This window comes from Nymphalis io, chromosome 11 (assembly GCF_905147045.1).
Source record: "Nymphalis io chromosome 11, ilAglIoxx1.1, whole genome shotgun sequence".
NCBI classification, from domain to species: Eukaryota; Metazoa; Arthropoda; class Insecta; order Lepidoptera; family Nymphalidae; genus Nymphalis; species Nymphalis io.
This window is the reverse complement of record NC_065898.1, coordinates 1,958,907-1,982,841: the sequence shown is the minus strand read 5'-3', so window position 1 is coordinate 1,982,841 and position 23,935 is coordinate 1,958,907. Positions and strand designations below refer to the sequence as shown.

The window sequence follows — 23,935 nt, the reverse complement described above, 5'->3', positions numbered from 1 at the left end:
ATCACAAATTAAGCACATGAAAATTCAGTGGTGCTTGCCCGGGTTTAAACCCACTATCATCGGTTAAGATTCACGCGTTCTTACCACTGGGCCATCTCGGCTTGTATACGATAACGTGAAACGAGAATCTCTTTTTTGAACTCCCAAGTTACTTTGTAGAGGCCCATAAAAATAATTTGACTCGTCGCTACTAGCCTGCGATTTACGAGCCATTCCGATTATATCGTTCATTTTTTAAAGCGAACTACACAGAAAAGACGAAGGTTTTTCAAGATATAATACTTAAATAAATACTAGATATTTTCATAAATATTTACACTGCGAATCGTAATACTTGAAGAGGAATACGCAGTTTATGTATTTTGAAAAACCTTTGATATTATCTTTAGAGCAACTTCTATCTTTGTTGATAAGTTTTATGACTTCTTGTTCAATAGATCAATGAGTATTTTTTTTTCGTATAATTATAGTAATATTTTTAAAATATTTAATTTGGAAACAAATTATTATCTGTAAATTTGTAACTCTTATGTGTTCCGTATTCGCGCCTTCACTCATGATACAGAGCTAACGCGAACTGTGCGTGGTTTTCGCGCGTTTCGAGGATAATCGTAAAAACATTCGTGTATTCGTTCTTATTTACATAATAAGTCAGAGTGCACAACACATTTTTACTGGTGGTAGGGCTTTGTGCAAGCTCGTCTGGGTAGGTACCACCCACTCGTCAGATATTCTACCGCAAAACGGCAATACTAGATATTGTTGTGTTCCGGTTTGAAGGGTGAGTGAGCCAGTGTAATTACAGGCACAAGGGACATAAAATCTTAGTTCCCAAGGTTGGTGGCGCATTGGCTATAAGCGATGGTTGACATTTCTTACAATGCCAATGTCTAAGGGCGTTTGGTGACCACTTACCATCAGGTGGCCCATATGCTCGTCCACCTTCCTATTCTATAAAAAAAAAAAAAAACATATGACAGCTGTTAATATTTCAGCATCCATGCTTTATAAGCGCATGAACTAAACATTAGCTGGGACTGATCGCTGGTGTGAATAGACTTTTGTTTTTCGTTCACTTCGCAGGAGAACCGCGGCGTGATTTCTTATATTTATTTATCTATTATAGTTTTTTTGCGCAAACCATAGCAAATGAAAAATGTTCCCAACACTACGCAGTGGCTTAGTGCGCATGCGCAATCAGAGCGGTTTCGCGTCTAATTTATTGCGGATTGTAATATTGTTTAAATATGTAAGGTCACTGCCCTGTTGTCATTTTAATGATGCGATATAAATGCGACATGACTGATATTAGTTCCGTGTGCATATTTTCTGCCCCAGGGGAGCATCGATTTGACGAAAATACAGCAGACTTGTTATATTCAATGCAAACTAGTTAGGTAAACCCCAATAACTAACGGGCCTAGCGATGTGAAATCCCCTATTGTCGTATTCAACTGCCACAAACTTAACGCTTCGAAAATTGTAAATATTACTAATAACAACTTGAAAAAAAATACTATTGCTTAACGAAGCATTGATCGGTGACGATTACAATTTAAAAATAAAATCTATAATAACGATCACCCTCATGATATATTCACAGATTCAAAAACACAAACACACGCACACATTTTATAATTACTCCAAGTTAATCTAATCATCCCCTCATGTTCTGAATTGTGTGAAATAAATACATTATGAATATTAAAAAAAAAACAATAGTTCGGATATTTTAACTGCCGTTGCACTAACGGTAAAGATCGGTAAGTTTATCGAATGCCGGTGTTCAAGCAGCCTTAGGCTAACATTACCGGTAAATAGCTGATCAGGTCATTTAATTTCTATGAGTATTATAACAACTTTATCTTATATGCTTTACTTTTATCTTTTTCTTTTCATATACGAAGAATAGTTTTGATATACGAAGAATAGTTTCTTTTAAAAGCAAGTGTCTAATGGGTCACCTGAAGTGTTAATTCCGGGATTACGGTCTAAATCCCAATATTACTGGGGCAGGGATTTATTCAAGCTCGTCTGGGTAGGTACCACCCACAGATATTCTACCACAAAACTGCAGTACTTGGTATTGTTGTTGTGTTCCGGTTTTAAGGGTGAGTGAGCCAGTGTAATTACAGGCACAAGGGACATAACATCTAAGTTCCCAAGGTTGGAGGCGCATTGGCGATTTAAGCGATGGTTGATATTCGCACCAATTATAATTTAATCTATTGACGACAAACTATTACATATATACTAGGTCAAATAAGGTATTTTAAAAGTAGAAATACTATTTTGGTGTGGTGCCAATGAGCCTTGTAGAACTTACTACGATTTGAAGTTAAACATTTTGCTTACCATATAAAGATTTGTTACGAAAACCAAATGCCTTTTTTCGACAAAACACTGGGCAATTATAAATCATTTTATATTAAGGAAAAAATTACAAAACTTAATGAAATTTCATAAGCCATATACAAAAGACAATGGAATCACTTGTCTAACACCAAAATAAATATGACCTAAATCTATAAAATCTGATAATAAATAAAAAATCAGCTTTGACTGACTTTTCCGTATAAGAGTTAAATTGCTAAATCATTTTGGATGAAATTGAATATGATTGCACACCTTCGTCGTTTTTATAAGCGCTTACGTGATTGCGTGATTTTTGAAATATCAAAATTTTAAATAAAGTATATTGTGAAAAAACCGCCCCAAAATTCGAGCGACAGAAGCCAAATTTGCCTTAATGAAAAGGCCGGTTATGTAAGCTTATAGCTACAATAATTCTCCCTATGGGGTTACAATGTGGGAGATAGTTTTAGAACTAGTTTCGCATTACGGTCTCAACAAAAGTAATAACTCAATATGAATGCATTTGCAAATAAAAGCTATTACTTAATGAAAAACCAAAAGTGATTGTAATATCTATATTACCATAATAACATCGGTTAAGATGCACGCGTTCTAAGGTACGGGTAAATGGTCCACCTGATGGTAAGTGGCCACCACCGTCCATAGGCATTGTTGCTCTAAAAGATACCAACCATCCATTACAACAGCAACGTGGCACTAACCTTGGGAACTAAGATATTTTGTCCCTTTGATTGCTCTCAACTGGCTCACACGCCCTTCAAACCAGAACACACCAATACTAAGTGTTGCTGCTAAATATATTTAACGATTGAATTTTATTGAATTAGCATAAATATATAATTTAATTTGTGTAATTAGATATATGGTATAATTGTATGGCTGATATCAAGCTTTAAATCTTTGTCCACAGATTTAACCGGTACAATGTGGTCAGGCAAGAAGGGTTCGGAGGGCGGCGCCGGTACTCCTACTGAGGAGGAGATCAAAGTTGTATTGGTGGGAGATACACAGTGCGGCAAAACATCACTGGTCCAGAGATTTGTCTCCGACAATTTTGTTGAGGTGAGAATTTATAATTATAGAAAACCAATAATGAAATATAGTTTCGTCTATAAATGAAAAATATTTTTCTTATTATTATTATAATATATTATAGTACACGCCATGCATCATAAGGGAGTAGAGAACGGCGACGGATAGGAGACGTGATGGCATAAGAGAGCGTCATGCTGTTTGCCGTCACGGCGTAGAAGTTTATCTTACCTATGTGCCAATAATACTTATTTCGCCAAGTCAAATAACACGTTTTATTTCAATTATTTATGAAAAAAATTTACACTCAAAACTTTACGATATCGTAAAATATTAAACTGCCATGATAGAACTTTTGTTTATCATCGCAGTGAGCCAACAGAATATTCGAGGAATTGTTCAAAAGCTATACGATAGTGCATTTCGATGAAAGCGTTCCACTTTCAAACAGAAGTAGGCCTTGCGATTCGAACGACTTTGTTTTTAATTTTCCATATTTGTATCTGAGATTTTATAAAAATTTTCATACTACGATATGCGCTATTGGTATTGGTATATATATAATATAAATAAGAACTCATTTCGCATTTCACTCGTGTTGTAGTTCAACAACTAACTTACCGAGTTACGCTGGATTTTGGAAAATTGGCCAGCTGACTGTAATTGACCACAATGACATTGACACTATAATATATTTGATAATATTTAATGAGCTGTTAGTACACAAATTAAGTACATGAAAATTCAGTGGCCTATGTTTGAATCCTCAATCACCAGTTCAGATTGACGTGATCTAACCAATGCTACCACCTTTGCTATTTCAAATTATATATTTATACTGTGTGCAGTCGAAAGGCTTTATACCTTGACGTACCAAATAATGTAAAATATTCTCGTCCTCGTCTCGCTGTTTCAACGAGTAACGGGTGAGCTGGTTCATTTTTCATCCAGGGACTCAGAATTTCGATTTAATCTAGAAACGCTTTTAGCATTCTTGCCACCGCTGTATGCGCTCCTAGTTGGTATAAAGTAAAACAAGTAATCGTTAATTTTCGACTGACGACAAATGGCAGACAGTCAAATTGACTAATGGAAAATCTAATGGCCATTCACCTTCGCTGGCACAAACTTCTACTGGATACCATTCCATTCCATTAAATCGTCACCAATATACGTCACAAGCAATATGTCTGTGATTACACTAGCTCGAAGCTAAGTATTGATATTCGGTGTTTATCAATCATTATAATATTAATAATAAATATCAATAGAGGGCGCTCATTATTTTTTTTAGTGTTTCGAAAACGCGCGTGCTAGTTTTTTTGTAATTATATATTGACTTTTTTTATTTTTGTGATTGAAAAATGAAGTATACTTTTTCCTCTTTCATAATCATTTCCCCCACTATTCTGGGTGTATACTGTACCCACCCACCTAGACGGGAAAATTTTAAAAACCTTTAGAAAAAATTATAAATTAAATTGCTTTAGTATGTAGATGTGAAGTTAAATTGCTTTTTAACATAATTGAAATCAGACATATTATTGTTTCACGTAAAATTTAAATTAGACAAAGTAATAACAATTACAATCTAGATCAGTAGGTATGTAACAAACATTACGTGGAGAGATTACACAAAGGGAGACGTGTCTGAAATGATTATGACGCTGTCAGATGTAAAACATGTTTTGTCTACGTTCCTAGACATAGGGAGTGACATGTTACTGGATACATTATAATGTGGTACCGATATTATAATTCTTATTTTAAATAAGAATACATAAGGATCGAGATAGTTCATGTAATTTTTAACGTTAACTAAAAGTTGGGGTTCAAATCAAGTATAATCGTGTGCGTAATTTGTTTTCGGAAAAAATCGTGTGTAAACTTATCTACATTACTTAGTATCTAAATCTAAATAACCCACTTTTATATCTTACTAGCTTTGTCGCGGCTGCGCTCGTGTGGAATCCGAATTGTCACTTAAGAGTATATACATACTGAAATAAAAAATATTCATAGAAGCGTCACAATATAATTGCGACAATATTCTGTAAATTTACATAATATAGATCATTTTAAAAGAAACATTGACAATCGTTATGTAAACGGAGTACAGATACTTATAACACCTAGTTTCCGACTTGCAAAGTCAATAAATCCTTTCGTAGTGTCCCATGGTATCCGTTCCTATAGTAAAATTTCAGTTATTTTATTTTGTTAGATAGTTACTATATATATATATATATATATATATACTATATATATAATATGAATAAATTTAAATCTTGTCAAAAAACTTTGTATATAAACAATAAAAAAACGTGAAGTTAGTATTTGTAAATTTAACTGTATTTGATTGAGTCTGTAATTAAAAGGATGAAAAAGAACTGCTGAATTCTTGCCGGTTCTTGATGCCGATGACGTCATTAAAACATGACGATGAAAAACAAATGACGATGAATGACAAAAGTGTCCTTATAAGCCTACTTGAATCAATATTTGATTTGATAACGTAGCCTACTAACGGTGAAAGAATTATTAAAATTGGTTGAGTTTTTTTAGAGTTTATCGATATCAAATAATCTGATACATGACGATGAATGTTGAAGATAGGAAAAATCACGCCGATTGGGAGCTTACTATTACGGTATAAACGTTTAAAGTATATGCGTGAAAAAAAGACGCAGTGGAAACCTTCAGAAAGGTACCCAGCTCCCATGGGGAGGACTTAGGTTATGTGAGATTCTTACCCACCAAAACCACTGCGATGACCGTCCTCGGCACGGATCGGAGAGGCTGCGGGCTCGTGTTGATATTACGCTTCTGCGGCCTCTCCAGTGCCCCTGGGTCGGCGGAGCTCTCCTCAGGGGGCGAAGGTAATCAGTCCCCGGCAGTCCTCGCTAGTGCGTACGCCAGCGCGAGGCCATCCCGGCTGCCATCCTCCCTCCCTAATAATAAGAATATCCCTATTTTGACCGTGCGAAGCCGGGAAGAGTAGCTAGTATAAACCTAAACTTAAATAAAAGTATTTTAAATCGCTTGATATAAAAATGCCATTAAGGAGTTTAGTTTAAGTCGATGCTAATTTATATTATACAGCTATCAAAAACTATTTTGCGTATGAAGTAAATAGCAATGTGACTAAATTTCCATTACAAGAGTTATCCCCTACGAACCACAAGAGAAGCTATTAAAAGTTCAGAAGCCCTCTGACGCTTAGTACATGCAATGTATGTACATATAAAAATATATAATAATTAGATATAAGTAGTATTAGTACATATATTATGTTTAATCTTTTTAAATCCGAGCCGTGATGGCTGAGTGGTCGAACACGTGAATATCAACCGAGTATTGCGTGTTCAAAACCAGGCAAGGACCATTGAATTTTCCTGTGCTTTTGTGTTTATAATTCATCTCGCACTCGGTGGAGTATGTTTATCCATGGACTCGAATTGAAACAGCGTTGTGGAATAAGCTCTAAGCTTTCTCCTTAAAAGGGAGAGGAAGCTTTTGCCCAGCGGTGAGACATTTAGAGGAGGTTACTTAATTATATGTTTAAAAATAAAAGACGTAATCCCATTAATTTTTGAACCTGAATTCTTTTACACTATTTATTATCTATACTAATATTATACATGCGAAATTAAAATTTGGTTCGGATCAAGCGGGAACCAGCGGACGGACATGGATTACTAACATATGACCCCCCCCCCCCCATTAAAACCGGGCGACGCCGAGAGCGGATACTAGTTACTTTATACAGACGCTTTAATAGAAGTTCCGTTGCTCAACAGTGGGGCTGCTTATGACTCTTACTATTTACAAATAAATAACTTAATTGTAACGATTCTTTATCGAATCGGAAATTAGTTAAAGGACTGGAGTTGCTTGGGGCTTTGTAGACTTGGTTTATGAGCGATTTGTAATTTAATTAAAGAATTATATAATCGCAGATAATATAGATATAAAAATATGAAGCTTCTTTCGTTGTGTTAAAGAAAATTTGAACTAACTCGCATTTTATGTTTATGCATTAATAAAATATTTAAAAAAAAACCGCTGTTTAATATCGTCCCCTGAAAAAAGCGAAATTTTAATCTTTCGAGGAAAAAACAAACCCATCAATTTTACACCGAATGTACACCTATGTGGGGCTCCTCTGAAACAAGTATCTGAGTTCAAATACCTTGGGCATATTGTGAATGAACGCTTGGATGATGATAGCGATATCGAACGCGAACGCAGAGCTTTGTCGGTTAGAGGCAATATGTTAGCACGTAGATTTGCGCGATGTACGGCACAGGTAAAACTAATTTTATTTAAAGCCTTTTGCCAGTCCTTCTACACGTGCGGTCTGTGGGAGAACTACTCCCGATGAGCATACAATGCTCTGCGTGTTCAATGCCTCGATACTGCAGTGCGTCGGCAATGTTTGCGGAAGCTCGTGTAGATGACTACTATGCGATCATACGCAAGCGGACTGCGTCCACTATGAGCAGATTACTAAACAGCTCCAATAAACTCCTCAACACACTGGCTGCAAAGCTGGATAGTCCCCTCTGGAGGTGCTGGGATCGTGCCCACGTATTACTAACGTAGTTTTAAGAATTGTTGTAATTAATTGCTTTGTTTTTATTTTTATATTTTTTATTTATGGTTTTTTGTTTAAAATTAAATAACTTCTTGATTAAAAATTTTATATTAAATTATAATAATAAAATATTAAATATAATGTTAAAAAACTATTTAAATTAAATTAAATTTTAAAATTGTTATTGATAAATATTATTATCTAAAGAAGAAAAGAAAAAAAATGTAATTATTTTTTGTTATTGTATTGTATTTTAAAATTTGTAGAGTTGAAAAATATGTTTTACTAACACTATATGGGCTAGTCCTGAAATAAAAAGTTTTATTATTATTATTATATATTACAAGTGAAAGTGATGTTTATAAAGAATTATAAATATAAAACTTTTATAACACATTGTTAAGTATTCTTTGCATGAAAAAAGCACATACTCCCGTGCAGGCAGAAGCGAAACCTTTTTGCATCAAACGTCAAAATTTGGCCTTGAAAATTGAGTCCCTTACGTCTTGTTCAACATAAAAAAGTAAGAGAACGAAATTCGAATCAAAATCATTTTATAACAATATAACAATATTAAATATTATACAAAACTCGATGACACTAGGCCATCGCTCGAAATATAATAAAATAAAAGTTTACACAACACGTCCTAAAACAACATCCTGTGGGCTGTTTGCTGTCATACTTGGTGTAATCTATATGTAAAGGATAATGGATTCTACTAAGGGTTTAGTTATTTTTAGTTGAGTTTTGAATTTGGAATTGTTAACGTTTTCATGTGGATTGTGTAGTGGAGTGGATTGTGCAAACGTACTCCTCAAAAGAGGGAGAGGAGGCCTTTAGCCCAGCAATGGGACATTCACAGGCTGTTACGGTTACGGTCATGTGGTTTTTTTTTATTTACCCTTTGCTTATGTAAAATTTCGAATTTTAAAAGTTTCGAATATAGTTGATACTTAAGACGGTTATCTGGATGCGTATGTGTATGTATGTTTCTTTGAATTTGGAATTTTCGTGAAATTATCCATTTTTTCTTTAATTACTGAAGATCACATATTAGTATGATGATGATGATGAGTAATGAGGATCATAGCGTGAGTAGACTAAATCGCGGTCTGACCAATTCTATTTATATTTTCACATACTACATACATTCATATCATTCATTCGCTTATTTCCTGCTCCATGTTCCATTCCAGTATAAAAAAAATTTCGACGGTCAGCAAAAATAAATATCAATAACAAGGCTTTGAATATAAGTTAAGCTGTATATGACTATAAATTAGACGGTATGCTTATGATGAAATAGTACTCAAGTCGTGTATATTCTTAATTACATAGCACTTTGACAAATCGATTGTTTGAGGGGTTATCTGATACGTGCAACCGCATGTTTGCAGAAACGGTGTACACGCTAGATACTAACATATAGCATTCTTGCGAGCTGACAGAACAATTAATTGGCAAGTTTGGACATTTTATCTATCTATTATAAGAAATAATATATCTGCAAATGTCGTTTGTAAAATATGTCAATTTAAGACTTCAAGACTAGACTAGACTAAAGTATCGTAATGTAACAGCCTGTGAATGTCCCACTGCTGGGCTAAGGCCTCTTCTCCTTTTTTGAGGAGAAGGTTTGGAGCTTATTCCACCACGCTGCTCCAATGCGGGTTCGTGGAATACACATTTGGCAGAATTTCAGTGAAATTAGACACAAACAGGTTTCCTCACGACGTTTTCCTTCACCATCAAGCACGTGGTGAATTTATAAAACAAATTAAGCACATGAAAATTCAGTAGTGCTTGCCGGGGTTTGAAGCCACGATCATCGGTTAAGAATCACGCGTTCTAACCACTAGGCCATCTCCGGTACACTAAAACTTCAAAAATACTTTGTATTGCTGTGTTCTTTTTTTGGGATATATAAGTATTTATTTGATTATTATTATTTAAACGTAACGTGTTCTCCGTTTCTGTGTTGTAATTTGACTATAAAATTATTTACGTTAACTAAATGTACCCGCTTGTTCTATTTTATTTAAGTAACAAATACTATCCCATAATTTATGGCAGATTTATGGTTAAAAGAATAGCTTATATTGATTAAAACTTTATATACAGTTAAGATATACACTTGTACGAGTGCCTTCTTAATAAATATATAAAAAAATATAATTTCAATCGATTCTTTTGCAGTCTTTGATCTTTTAACTTCACTGGTTTTTTTCTTACTATTATTTCTGTTTTGTCGTTTTATTTTTCGCTTTAAAATGTCAATGGTTATTAAATGGACATCTCCGTATCGTTATGTAGCTCTTACATCTAAAACACCAGCAGAAAAGTTGATACGGCCTGTGCGGAGTTTTCTTAATTGAAAAATAATTGCTTTTAATAAAAATAGTAACATAAAAATAGTAATCAAAACAGTAACATCTATTTTCATATATTCAGTGACGTATAAAAAAAACAGAATATTTTTAAACTGTAGAATACGTTCTGATAGCAGCGGAGTGAATGATTTCTAAAACAAAATGGCCGAGAGCGAGTGAATGATTACAGCCCATGTATTGCGAACGTGATTTGATTGATGAATGCGCGTCGCTCTTCATTCTCCGCTGGGATATTTGTTTAGTGCATTTGATCGACGATTTTGTCAAATATCGTGGAAAAAGAACTACCGTGGACAGCGTAAATTCATTTTCTAAAACTTAAAATTTAGAAATATCAATGACAACTATAACGTTATTATATATATAAAAGGAAGGTAAAAAATATTACTTATTTTTTTTAATTTATTTTAAAGTTTAAAATCAAAATATATTTTACTTAATAGCTCTTAAGCAGTCCTTTGATATTTTACAATATTATAGAGGTAGGGTTTTGTGCAAGCTCGTCTGGGTACCAGCTACGAATTCTACCGTAAACAGCACTTATTATTGTTGTGTCCGAAGTTGTGTGTCAGTATAACTACAGGCACGAGGACCATCTTAGTCCTTAAGGTTAGTGACATATTAGCGATGAAAGGGTTGGTTATTAATTTTTACAATCCCAATGTCTATAGACGGTAGTGAACTTACCATCAGTGGCCCATTTGCCCTTCCGCCTACCTATTCTATAAAACATATATATTAAATAACTTAGAAAACCTGCGAGAAACCTATCAGTATTTTTTCCCATCAATTAAGTTTGAGTGAGGCTATATTAATTAAAATTGTATCAAATATTTGCAAAGTTCAATATCCTTGTTAAACTTTGTCACTTATTTGTCCAAAATGTGTTTCAGTCTAATTGTCAAACACTGTTGCAAGCAAATTAAAAGCAACAGATTGCGAAATGCAATGAATTATAATTAAATGGGTGTGAATTATGTTATATATTAATGTACATTAATATAAACAAAAAGTATATTAATGCATTTTTAGCGCGACATTTTTATCCAACCCTAAAAATCTTTATAACAATATTTATTTGTCTTGAAGCGCTTAACAGAATGACCCTTTGAATGGGCCGATTATTAGTAATTTGATTTAAAAAGGTCATAAAATAGTTTCCATTGCATTGTATGACTTAAGTTGTTCTTACCAAATTTTAAGTCCGTTGTATGTGTGCTATATTTTAAGTAGTTCATTTAAAATAAAAATAATATTTATTCCAGTTTGGTCTTATAATGTAAAGCTACAAATCGATATAGCCAATCACTACAATTTCTTTTATACATAATATCACATATTATTTTATTTATAAACTATATTTTTTTTTATTAATTTACTTACAGTTTAAGCCGAGATGGCCTAGTGGTTAGAACGCGTGAATCTTAACCGACGATCGTGGGTTCAAACCGGGCAAGCACCACTGAATTTTCATGTGCTTAATTTATGATTATAATTCAGCTTGACGGTGAAGAAAAACATCGCGAGGAAACCTGCATCTGTCTAATTTCATTGAAATTATGCCACATTTGTATTCTACCAAACCGCATTGGAGCAGCGTGGTGGAATAAGCTCCAAACCTTCTACTCAAAAGGGAGGCCTTAGCCCAGCAGTGGGACATTAACAGGCTGTTACTGCTACTTACAGTTTTGAAACGTTAGTCAGTGCTAATTCTGCAATAATCTGAACGCTGATTGGTCGTTTATTACGTCATTGACTTTCGTCGACCAATAACCATTTACATTAAAGCCAAATTATTATATTCATTTGGATTTAATTAAATCAACGTTTCGGAAACTAATGGTTAATCTAATAATTTAATTTGCGCACTATTCCTAATTTTATTCACCTTTGCTACCCTAAGTCTAGGTTGGCTTAAAAAAATGCCTTTGAATGTTAAGTTTTATTACCGATGTGCGCAATAAAAAAATATACTATAGCTTACTCCACGCTACTCCAAAGATAATATATATGTGTCCGAATTTCTTCCTGCAAATGATGTTACAGTGCTCATGATCATATAAATTTAATTCCCTCTTGCATTTCCCTCATTTCATAATCGGTTTGAGTTTTAAAATATAATTTAGTTATTGGAATAGTTAATAATATCTCCAAAATATTATTATAGAAACGATTTTCTTGCTCCAGGAAGGTTTATGCGAGTGTATTGTTAGTACTTTGAAGGGTCATTGTCTTGGTCGTTATCATACTTCTCGTGCTTATACGATTGTATATTATATCAAAGTAACGATATTATTGATAGAACTTAAACAGCTATAACGTTAGCACATAATTCTTGCCATAAATAAATATAAATTCACTAATAAAGGTTTTTTTTTCGAGTATATTTAATAATTCAAGCATTAAGACCGTGGAATTTTGATTCGATTTAAAGCCGAATAACTCAAATTTATACTAATATTATAGAAAGAATTGTATGTTTGTTTGTAACTCAAAAACTACAACAACAAGTAAGTAAACAGATTTTAAAAATTCTTTCACCTATAGAAAGCTTCATTATCAGCGAGTAACATAAATTGGATATTATTTTTTTTTTAAATTAGAGATCTTCTCAAAAATTGGAATAATGTAACCGAAGGTATCAAAAATTACCAACACGGAGGAAGTCGGTGCTGAACGGGGTGACTTGTATAAAAATAAATATATATTATTTATCCTCAGCTTACTCAATCATTTTCTCTGAACAATATAACATGGATTGCAAGATATTAAGGAGAATCAAGAAATAAACAAGAGTAATCCAACACTGTGACTTCAAGTCACGAACGTTTTGTTTTTCAAGTGATTGAAATCATATTTACTACAAATATAAACTGTTAGCCTGTTCGAAGATAATATAAGAATATATTATAAAAAAATAATATATTATTAGAAATCAAGATAGAAATATATTATAATTTTTAAAAAGAGATAAATTAAAATTACTATACAACAGTAAAGTAAACGTATATCGACACGTACAATTTACACACACAAATAGAAAAAAGGAATCAAAACTGAGCAACTGAAATATTATTTATGAGATATCCGCCACAACCGAGAGTCCAAGCAGAAGAGTCTAAAGCCAGCCTGGCCAGCCGACGAGCTCGGCAGGTCCAGTCCCACCACGATGATCATCACGCGATCAAGTCGAGCCGCTAGGCACGCCCCGTCGGAAGACATTCCTAATAATATCATAACATTTATTATTCAATTAAATAAAAATATAGTTGTCATTAATTATATTTATAATTTAACAGCCACCTTTAAGCCAGTGATTCAATGATTATACATATTATATTCCATTTTTTTTAACACGAACAGCTGATATGCTTCATGTGATAGAGCACTCTTAATCGATTCGTTCCTTAAAATTTTAGCGAGCATCGTTAAGTTTTTCACAACCATTATTTGTGTTTAAAAATCATCTTGTGTTGAAGTATGTAGGATTCAGCTAATCTAATTTTAACACGTGTAACCGTACTTGGTATAGGGCTTTGTGCAAGCCAATTTGGATACCACAAAATCAACACATCTTCTACCGCCAAACAGATGAGCGCTATCGACATAGTATTGTTGCGTTCCAGAGCAACCATCGCTTCTAGGGATATAACATCTTAATTCACGAAATTAGTGGCGCATTGACAATATCATTGATTTATTAACAGTTCTTACAGTACAAATGTCTATCAGATCAGCCCATTTGTCAGCCTGCCTACCTATTTTATTAAAATAAAAAATAAATGTATGCGAAGAATACAGTCAAGGAGTTTTCTGTAGAACTTTTCGAGATCTTGAATTCCCCTAAGTAATACAAAGTTCGTGTATAAGCTATAATTTTGTCAGCGGTTGCCAGAGACGACTAAGAAATTTTCTAAAACTTTATATAAATTTTACAATAGAATTATATTTATACCATTACATATATATATATATATATATATATAATAGTGTAGTTGTGCTATTTAAAAGCTGCAGACACCAAACGATTTGTTGTGAATGTATTCATATAAAATCGAAATCAATCGAAAACAAACAAGACCATTTGTACTGTATTATTTATATTTAAAAATAAACAATATATATTAAATGTTTACATACAATAAATATGAATCAGAATATTTTTTTTTTTCACAAACAACCTTTCTTTTCATTTTCAAACATTTTTAATCGCAATTTTCAACGTTATTAAAAGAGATTGAAAGATTTAATGTAACGCGTATAAGGGTGAATGCTTTTCTATATACACATTTTATATTTACTTTTTTTAAATAAGCATTTTTCAAAGGAGCTTACTATATTAACGTAATTGCCCGTCAGACGACGGGGCTTCTTAAAATATAATATTATAAACCTCCTTTCACTTGTGTATAAATTAATAAAAATGTGGAGTTTTGTGATTTATTTATTTTTTCAGAATTCATTTATATATATATTATTCATTTATAATGTGTGTTAGAGTGTAATGTATTAGTTTAATGTGTAAATTTGTTGTTTATATATGTTTATATTAACTAATTAGTAAATAGCCTAGGGCAATGTCACACATTCCGTGTCAATGAAGAAATCATCGCCGATGAGTTTAATCCAAATTCTAACATCATTAGCATATAAATAAGCACTTAATTGTAATTGAATTGCATAAAAGAATTTATTGCATAAAAGATTTTAAGACCAGGCAGCATAATGTTTTGATTATGATGGAAATACAAAACATGTATTAAAGTAACGTAAATACAGTTCATAAACAAGATAAACCATAAAACACAAAAAAAAATTAAACTAGTTTAAATTGAATCGATCCATTATTATATTGTTAAATAAAATTAAAAATAATAGACTCGCCAAATCGTGCACAAGTGTGTGCGCAGACTAGCCAACTTGTGTAAAAGCACAGGTATAAAAACACAATATTCTTTCACTCTCACAGTGGCTCGGCAAACGACCGGAACGAGTTCTGAGTCAAGACAAACGTATTTACGTGCTTTCTGAGGCACGAGAGTGTAAGCATTACAAACATTCAAAATGCTAGTGATCAATTATTGGCAGAAAATATAGATAATTTAAAATATAATAAATTAAAAACCTTTGATAAATCAAGTAAATAAAGAATTCGGTTCAATTTTCAAATTAATTTCGAGATCGTGATAATAGGATTAGAATCGTTTAGCTTCATAGCGGTCCGATATAATATAATCTGTGGTCAAATGATTGGTTTGTGGTTTAAATTGCATATGTTGTAAGTGATTTCATAAATAATAATATTCTGTTTTGTTTTCAACGAATTATGTTGCTTTTTTGTTTTTTGATTTACACAGGCAAATAAGCCACATGATGGTAAATGGTCACCACTCATATATATCGGCGACGTGAGATATTAACCATTCCTTACATCGCCACCAACGTTAGAAACTAAGATGTTATGAATGTAGTTACACTGGCTCACTCACCCTTCCAACCGAAACGCAACTATACTTAGTATTGCTGTTTAGCAGAAGAATATCTGATGATTGGTTGGTAGCTACCCAGACGGGCTTGCACAAAGCTCAATCACGTGTAAATAAAAAACTGCGATTTTGACATTAAAAATAGTCATAACGTTTTATTACGTTTGCATGTATTTTCTTCTATTGACATAAAACTTTACGAATAACTTCCGATTTCATCAACTTTAAAAATATATATAAATTTTATGAGAAGAAAAATAAATTATAAAAAAAACTTATTCAAAAGACTCAAATTACAAACGGATTTCAATTTCAAGCTTATACTTAATTAAGAACGAGCTGCTCTCATTAAGGGGACGAAGTATTTGATCCTACGGTAGCAACTTCAACCTATCTTGTTTATTACTAATTTGTAATATAGTTACGCTAATTTGCTAATTAATTTGCATTATTGTTAATTATCAAGAATTCAATGCTTGTAATATTGGAACCAGTTTTTGCAGCTTTATAATATGTTAGAATGAGATGGCCTAGTGACAACCGACTAGAATCTTGTAAGTTACACTATGTCATCATTCATATGTATCATGATTTGTACATGACAGAATTAGAAAATTCTAATCGAGTTAAAATATATAATTTCCTGCTAGGCAACTTATCAATTTATTCACGCCAAGTACAGAAATAGAGTCAAGTGACTGCTCTGCTATCTTGAAGACACGCCCACGCCATTTTTATGCTTTCTTTGAACTTTTATATTATCTGAAAATACTAACTCCAATTACAATATTTACCTTAGAATAATAAACAAATTTAAATTAAAAAAATGTTTATACCTCCCACTACAAAATTTTGACAAAATTTAAATATAACTACTGAAATATACTACCAACCCGCATTGGAGCAGCGTGGTGGAATAAGCTCCAAACCTTCTCCTCAAAAGGGAGAGGAGGCCTTAGCCCAGCAGTGGGACATTAACAGGCTGTTACTGTACTGAAATATCTCCTTTTATGTCTACGTTAATTGTCATAAATAAACAATATTTGCTATTGTTGAAAGACGACAGATTTTTTTGTCAATCAATAAACAAGTGTAACGCTTCTGTATTGAAAATAAAATTTCAAATTTGATACAGATAGATCCTAAGATCTTTTACTGGTGGTAGGGCTTTATGCAAGCCCGTCTGGATAGGTGCCACCCCCTCACCAGATATTCTACCGCAAAATAGCAGTATTTGTTATTGCTGTGTTCCAGTTTGAAGGTTGATTGAGCCAGTGTAATTACAGGCGCAGGGGACAGAACATCTTAGTTCCCAAGGTTGGTGGCGCATTAGCGATCTGTGGGCGTCAGTGACCACTTATCATCAGGTGGCCCATATGCTCGTCCGCCAACCTATACTATAAAAAAAGATATCTGTATTAATTCTACTATTTATATTATAGATCAGTACATACGTAAAATTTACATGTACAAAAAATATTTTTTACGCTCGATATACTTCGTACTCCTTCAGAATAAACATATGAGTTGGAAATAATATATTCCGAATGAAAATACTGTTAAAATATGACGTCGAAAATCCAAGAATGTGTTAAGAATTCAAAGGCGACGCATATAAATGGCGTTTCAATATGGCCACGGAATAGCAAGACTTGTCTGAGCTCAACGCTAGAAAATAACGTTATATATTTTATATTATATACAAGCTGTTGTCTGTGACATCGTTCGCGTGCTCTTTAATTTGTTACTAAGACACAAGACTACTATTGTAAAATTGTTGTATTAACGTTAGACTAGAAACGTTTGCAGCTGTGGTCAGACCAACTCATTAACGCTTACAAGATTGGTATAGGGACGCATACGGGACAAACAAACATTGAATGTGGGGATCCGTACACAAAAGGTGGAAACCTATTGCTGAGTAGAAATAGTAAAAGGTGGTTGAAATTTTAACATTTTGCTTATAACGAGAAGGCGGACCGGGTATGAATGAATCTGCTGGTAAGCGCTCAGAACCGCCCATAGATATTGGCGCTGTAAGAAATATTATCCCTTACATCGGTAATACACCATCAAACTGGGAAACTAAGATGTTATGCCGCTTGTGCCTGTAGTTACACTGACTCATTCACCTTTTAAACGGAAACAGAACAATACTTAGATCTGTAATCTGCATTTGTGTTAAGAACCGCGTAGCCATGCGTATAATAATTAATCAAACAAAAATCGCGGGCGAATGGATATGGATTATTCTTTAAATTCTTTCGTTTTATTTATATAACGATAAGAAGCTTTTGGTGTTTACAAAATTATCCTTTCACGAAAAACCACAAATACAAAATATGTTTAAAGTATGTGACGTGCGCCTGTCGCAGATATTTCTATCAAAAAATAAGTCGCTACGAGTTGTCGAGGCGAGAGGACTAAAGAAATTTGACAGCGCTTTATATTATTTATTATAATACAGTCAAAAGAACTATAACCATATTTTCAGTATAGCTTGTAAAATATGTGCAATGCGAAAAAAAAATTATATACCGGCCTTTGTACATAGAAAAAAAAATATATGAAATCGTGCGCCGAGACGAGCGTGTAAGGATCGCGTGGGTGGAATCTGAAATGTTGCTGGCTTTAGGCATGATAACCAACGTTGGCTACTGTCTAGACCAACGTTGGTGTTACCGCGTATTTGTGTAATCCACATTTTAACTGGTTGATAACAATGCATTACTAGAAACATATATGTATACAATAATCATTGGACAAAAGCCTTTCTCTTCATTTGGGATTTGGACCTTATTCCAAGCTGTTCTAATGCGGTATGTTTAGATGTGGCAGAACTTCGTCAGACACGCAAAGATCAACTCACGGTGATGCTCTTCACGATATTACAAACACGAATAAAGCAATGCTTGCCCAGATTCGAACCAGTACTCTTCACGCATTGTAACCACTCGTCCACCGCACCTCACAATCTTGCCTTACATCCAAAATGGTAACAGTATTTTAGCCATTTCAAAAACAGAAATTAATATCCATATCGTCTCTTATGTACATAGTTATATACCTCTTATACAAAAGCGATTTAAAATTAATCCACATCAATCACAATAATATCTAGTATTATTAACTTACTTAATATTTTTTAGTTATTTCTATTGAAAAAATTCCATTTTTCAAATGCTATTTAATTACAAGAATTATACAAGCCAATTACCGAAGCTCTAAATTTTCATTAATGACGTAAAAACTTCAAACCTTGTTCATCTCATTTTATATACAATTAAGTATCTTTAAAAATATTAGTAAATAAAATTTAATTATACTTTGTATTTCTGTCGTAGAAATAATTGAAGAAAATGGACTTGCTAATTTTATCATTTTTATATTTACAATATTTTTATATTTTTATCACGTTTTTATAGTTAAGGTCTTAAGTCCTAATCTTAACCGATTATCGTGGGTTCAAACCCAGGCAAGCGCCAAACAATTTTTATGTGCTTAATTTTTTTCTATAATTCATATCGTGCTCGCCGACGCAAACATCGTGAGGTAACCTGTATGTGTCTTTCACTGAAGTTCTGCCATATGTGTATCCACTTATCCACATCGGACTAGCGTGGTGGAATATATTCGAATCCTCAAGGGAGGTGGGATTTTGTTTATCACTGTAGCATGCGCAAGCGATCCCGTGGCGCTCCTCGTTAAAGGTACCTCGGAAAGGGTACTACTGGTTTTTAGTAGGTAGTTATTCTGATGTTCGGGACGCACTCGGCGCCTTGGACACCGGCGAGCCTTACATACCCCCTCACTGTTCCCGTGGGGGAAACGCGTAACGCGTTTTTCCAGCGTTAAAAAAAAGGTGGGCCTTTGTTTAGAAATAAAACATTTAAATGTTACTTATTTCTTTATAAAAATAACATGCATATCCTAAAAAAACAGTATTCTAGCGTATCACAAACGGACAAGCGAATATAATTGCGTTTTAAACTCTATCTAATAAACATTTTCTTAAAGTATGTGCAACATAAGAATTGTAATTACGTCTTTATATCGCAGTTTATTTAACTATCCCATTATCAAACCAAATGAACGCCATATTGAAACGAAAAAAGGCTCAGTTCTCGCAAAATCAGACCAATACTCGTTCAATAGCAAAAACGCTAATCACCTCATGGTAACGTTAACAAAACGCTTAAAACCTTTTATACAATTTCCACCTCTAACATTATATAGATAAGATCGGTTTTCTTTTGTACATTTACAACAAAGTATATACATGAGTCTTTCACCGATAATAGACTTAAGGCTATCGAGTTAAAGTCTCAAATCGGAAAACAGTAGTTGAGAATAACTTTGATAATACGTTCTGAAGTAGGTTTTCGATGAAATGTTTGCTAAGGCAATGAACACACGCCATAATAAGATTATTGGTGGTCCATACAGATCTCGTACTCTATTAATTAAATAACATATGTTTGGGTTTGTTTGGACTTCTGTAATTGTTTTTTTTTTGTTCAGTTTTTCTAATTAAGACTTTTTTTTCGTATCGTAATTGTTCTAATTTTATAATTAGGTAACTTTTATTTGTTAGTTTGTTTTAACTATTCACGTAAATACTTCTAATCCGATGTAAGTTTCATTTTATTTCAGTTATAAACTGAAAATTTTCAGGAAATTGTTACCATATTTTTTGTTAAAGGTAGCATTTATAAAGGATAACCGCTATAAACGCTATTTTATTTAAGTATTTTAATATACCTTCATTTTAGAGATACTTAAAAACAAACTTATTTAAAAATAAAAGAAATAAAAGACTTTAATCTAATTAAATTGTCACCAAATATTTTATCAATAACAATATCGCTGATTCAAATCCAAGCAACCTTTTAAGCTTTTCAAAGCAAGGTTTTAAGCTTTTCGCTTAATTTATGCTCAAAATTCATCCCAAGCTTCGAGGGGATGGAAAACATGATAAAGAAAGCTGAAAAGATTAATTTCTGGGACATATGTATCTATCAATTTATAGTGGAGTAACGTGGTGATATATTCTCCAAACATTAATAGAAGAGAAGGCTCAGACACAGCTATTGGCTTTTGTCTCCTCATAATTATCCTTAATCATATCAATATACTATTTTTATAGGTTAAAATCGCCAACAATACCTTAAGTATTAATTAATTAATTTAATTAATGTGTTCTTTATCAAAATAGTGGGCAATTATTACCCAAATTTAAATTTAAAATATATATGTACTTAATATAGTACTTTATACTATATTATAATTGTATACAATATTGTAATTCCTGTTTTTTGTGTTAATGTTAAAAATATAGGTCAATAATTTATTTTTAGTTTTATAAATAATGTTCACTTATAATTCATATACAGTACAGTACAGTAGCAGTCTGTTAATGTCCCACTGCTGGGCTAAGGCCACCTTTCCTTTTTGAGGAGAAGGTTTGGAGCATAGCATTCATATACATAACAGAAATTATTTATATGTGCATGCTGGTGTGTTATTGTGTAATATCGACAGATCAAATATTGTCCTAAACAGGAGCCAAAATTTCTCCAATGTTTGGACAGGTTCGTCTTACTTAGCGCACATTTTTTTGTCATCATAACCATTCATAACAAAAGTACCAATTGCACATGACGAAGACTCACTAATACGCTAAGCATTATTAACTTTGCCAGATAAAACCAAAAGTTGGTTTGAGTTTCAAGGGAATATAAAATATGTCTTTATGTCCAATGAAGCCTTCAAAGCTCCAGCAACATCGACTTATATATAAATCCCGTAGGAAATTCTATTGTTCTTTATATGAACTTCCCTGTAATTTCATTCTATAAATGTAATTAATTTCTTAATGCTATTGAAGGTATTAACGATTTTAAATTTCGGATTTAAATTGCAATATTTCATCAACACTGTTTGCTCTGAATAGTTCTATACTTTTGTTAATATCCTTACCAGTATAATTTAAAAACGAGCTTATGGAGTTTTGGCTATTTTTGGATGATAAAATATATGTATGAATGAGTGAGTGAAGTCCAGAAAATAGACAAGTTGGTTTTATTAAATTATTTAAAATAGGCAGGCAGACTGGCAAATGGGTCATTTGATGGTAAGTGGTCACCACTAAGCCATTGACATTTATAATGTGAGAAATATTGACCACATCTTATTTGTGAATACGCCAACCTTCAGAACTAAGATGTTATGTCCTCGAACTGTAATAACACTGGCTCACTTACCCCTTAAAACAGGAACACAACAATACTGAAATCTCTGTAGTCATCTTGGCACCGTCTGACCGTACGAGAGTGACGGAATAGAGAGTGAACCTGTGTTTGCACACATTTGGGCACTATAATATACTTGGCGTTTTTCGCTTGTCTCAGTTGACTGTGTGATTAGAAGGACATTATCATATTTAAAAATGATATAAGTGTTAGTATTGCTGTATTTTTCCTGTTACTATCTTTTTAATTTATAAATTGAACGAAGATAAATATATTTTCTTTTCAAAAAAAATACGTATAAGCAATTTCTTGAATATACATTCAACAAACAAACTACGACACATAACCCAACGTAAAAATAAATCATTTAAACCAGTTCCTACATACATACATGTATAACGATATATATATAATAATAAAACATAAGGCAAAAATAGCCTACAAAGGACACGTCTTATGCGACGACACTTTGCATTATAAGAGCGAATTATACTTAATTGTATACTCCATCCATCAATATTGCTAAAATTCTTCAAAGGCAGTAAACATTTTTGCATAAAAACGATCAATCACCCAGCCTGTCGATAGACTAAAAATTTAGGAAGTAAATTAAAAAAAAAGTCTTAATTTTTTATCTTTGGTCCATTTTATATTCTGTAAAAGTGAGTCAATAAAATACGTGGATTAAACGATGAATGCCAAGTGGCTTTATAATCAAGATTTTAATTGGAGTATTTATACGGAATGTTCAAGTTCTTTTTGCGGTTTAAAAAATATAACGAAAATAACTAATCTTACTTTTATGAAATTTAAATTATCTTTGTAATGTAGTATCTTTTGTCAATAAAAAAATAATTTCTAAGTAAGAAGATTTTTGTTGTATTATATTAAAAAGATGTTTTCTCTTTAAAAGAAAAAGTCACATATCTATTTAATGGTGTCATTGTGATAATTACACCTAATTAGTGGGACAGAAACCTTTGTGTGACTTTAGTGTAAGTCGCTAATTACTACACTCAAACGTTGACTAAAATATATGGTTAGGTTTGTTTTTGAAAAATACCGCAAATCCTTGTCAAGAAAAAGTATGAAATGCCTTTAGTATATATATATAATTATTAATGCTCAAAATAATATTTATGTGAATCTGGACAAGTAACATCAAGTAAAGGCCAACGGTTGGACAAATGCATCTCATCCTCTTGATATTCCTCAACGCTGCGCCAATGTTGATAAATACATGTCAGAATTTCATCCAAAACATGGGAAACCTTCCTAACGTTGTTTTCTCTTAACCGACAACCACGACATGAATTATAAACACAAATTAAGCTCATGAAAACTTATTATTGCTTGCTCGAGTTTGAAATAACAATCTTCGATTATTTATGAATTTTAGTCACTTGTCTATTTCGGTAAATTTTAAAATTCGAACACAAATGCATATAAAATTAAAAAATATAACTTACTATTTAAAAAATTTAGAGTTTTTGCCTTAAATCGAAACAAGCTTTCAAAATTACATATTACCAATAGTAAATTTAAAAATATACTTTTGCGTGTGAACTATTTGCTATTAGTATCAGCCCCACACGACGCTATGAATGGAACGTATAGAGTAAAACTGGGTGAGTTTTCTTCTATAATTATTAATTCACTAGTTCTATATTTAAAGTAGATACTCCGATTGGCCACCTGATGGTAAGTGATCACCACCGTCGATAGACATTCGGGCTCTAAGAAATAGTAAAGGTTACTACATCATCAATGCGCCACCAACCTTAGGAACTAACATATTAT

General features: G+C 32.8%; 1 protein-coding gene across 2 annotated transcripts in view; it reads left to right on the top strand.

The window, feature by feature from the left end:
- LOC126771676 (rho-related GTP-binding protein RhoN-like) overlaps positions 1–23,935 on the top strand; it is a 136,695-nt gene that overhangs the window by 88,804 nt on the left and 23,956 nt on the right. For both annotated transcript variants that reach the window (XM_050491687.1, XM_050491686.1), the window contains one exon: positions 3,287–3,438. In XM_050491687.1, the coding sequence (XP_050347644.1) occupies positions 3,301–3,438 (138 nt within the window). In that variant the 5' untranslated portion in view covers positions 3,287–3,300. The remainder of the gene's footprint in view (positions 1–3,286; positions 3,439–23,935) is intronic.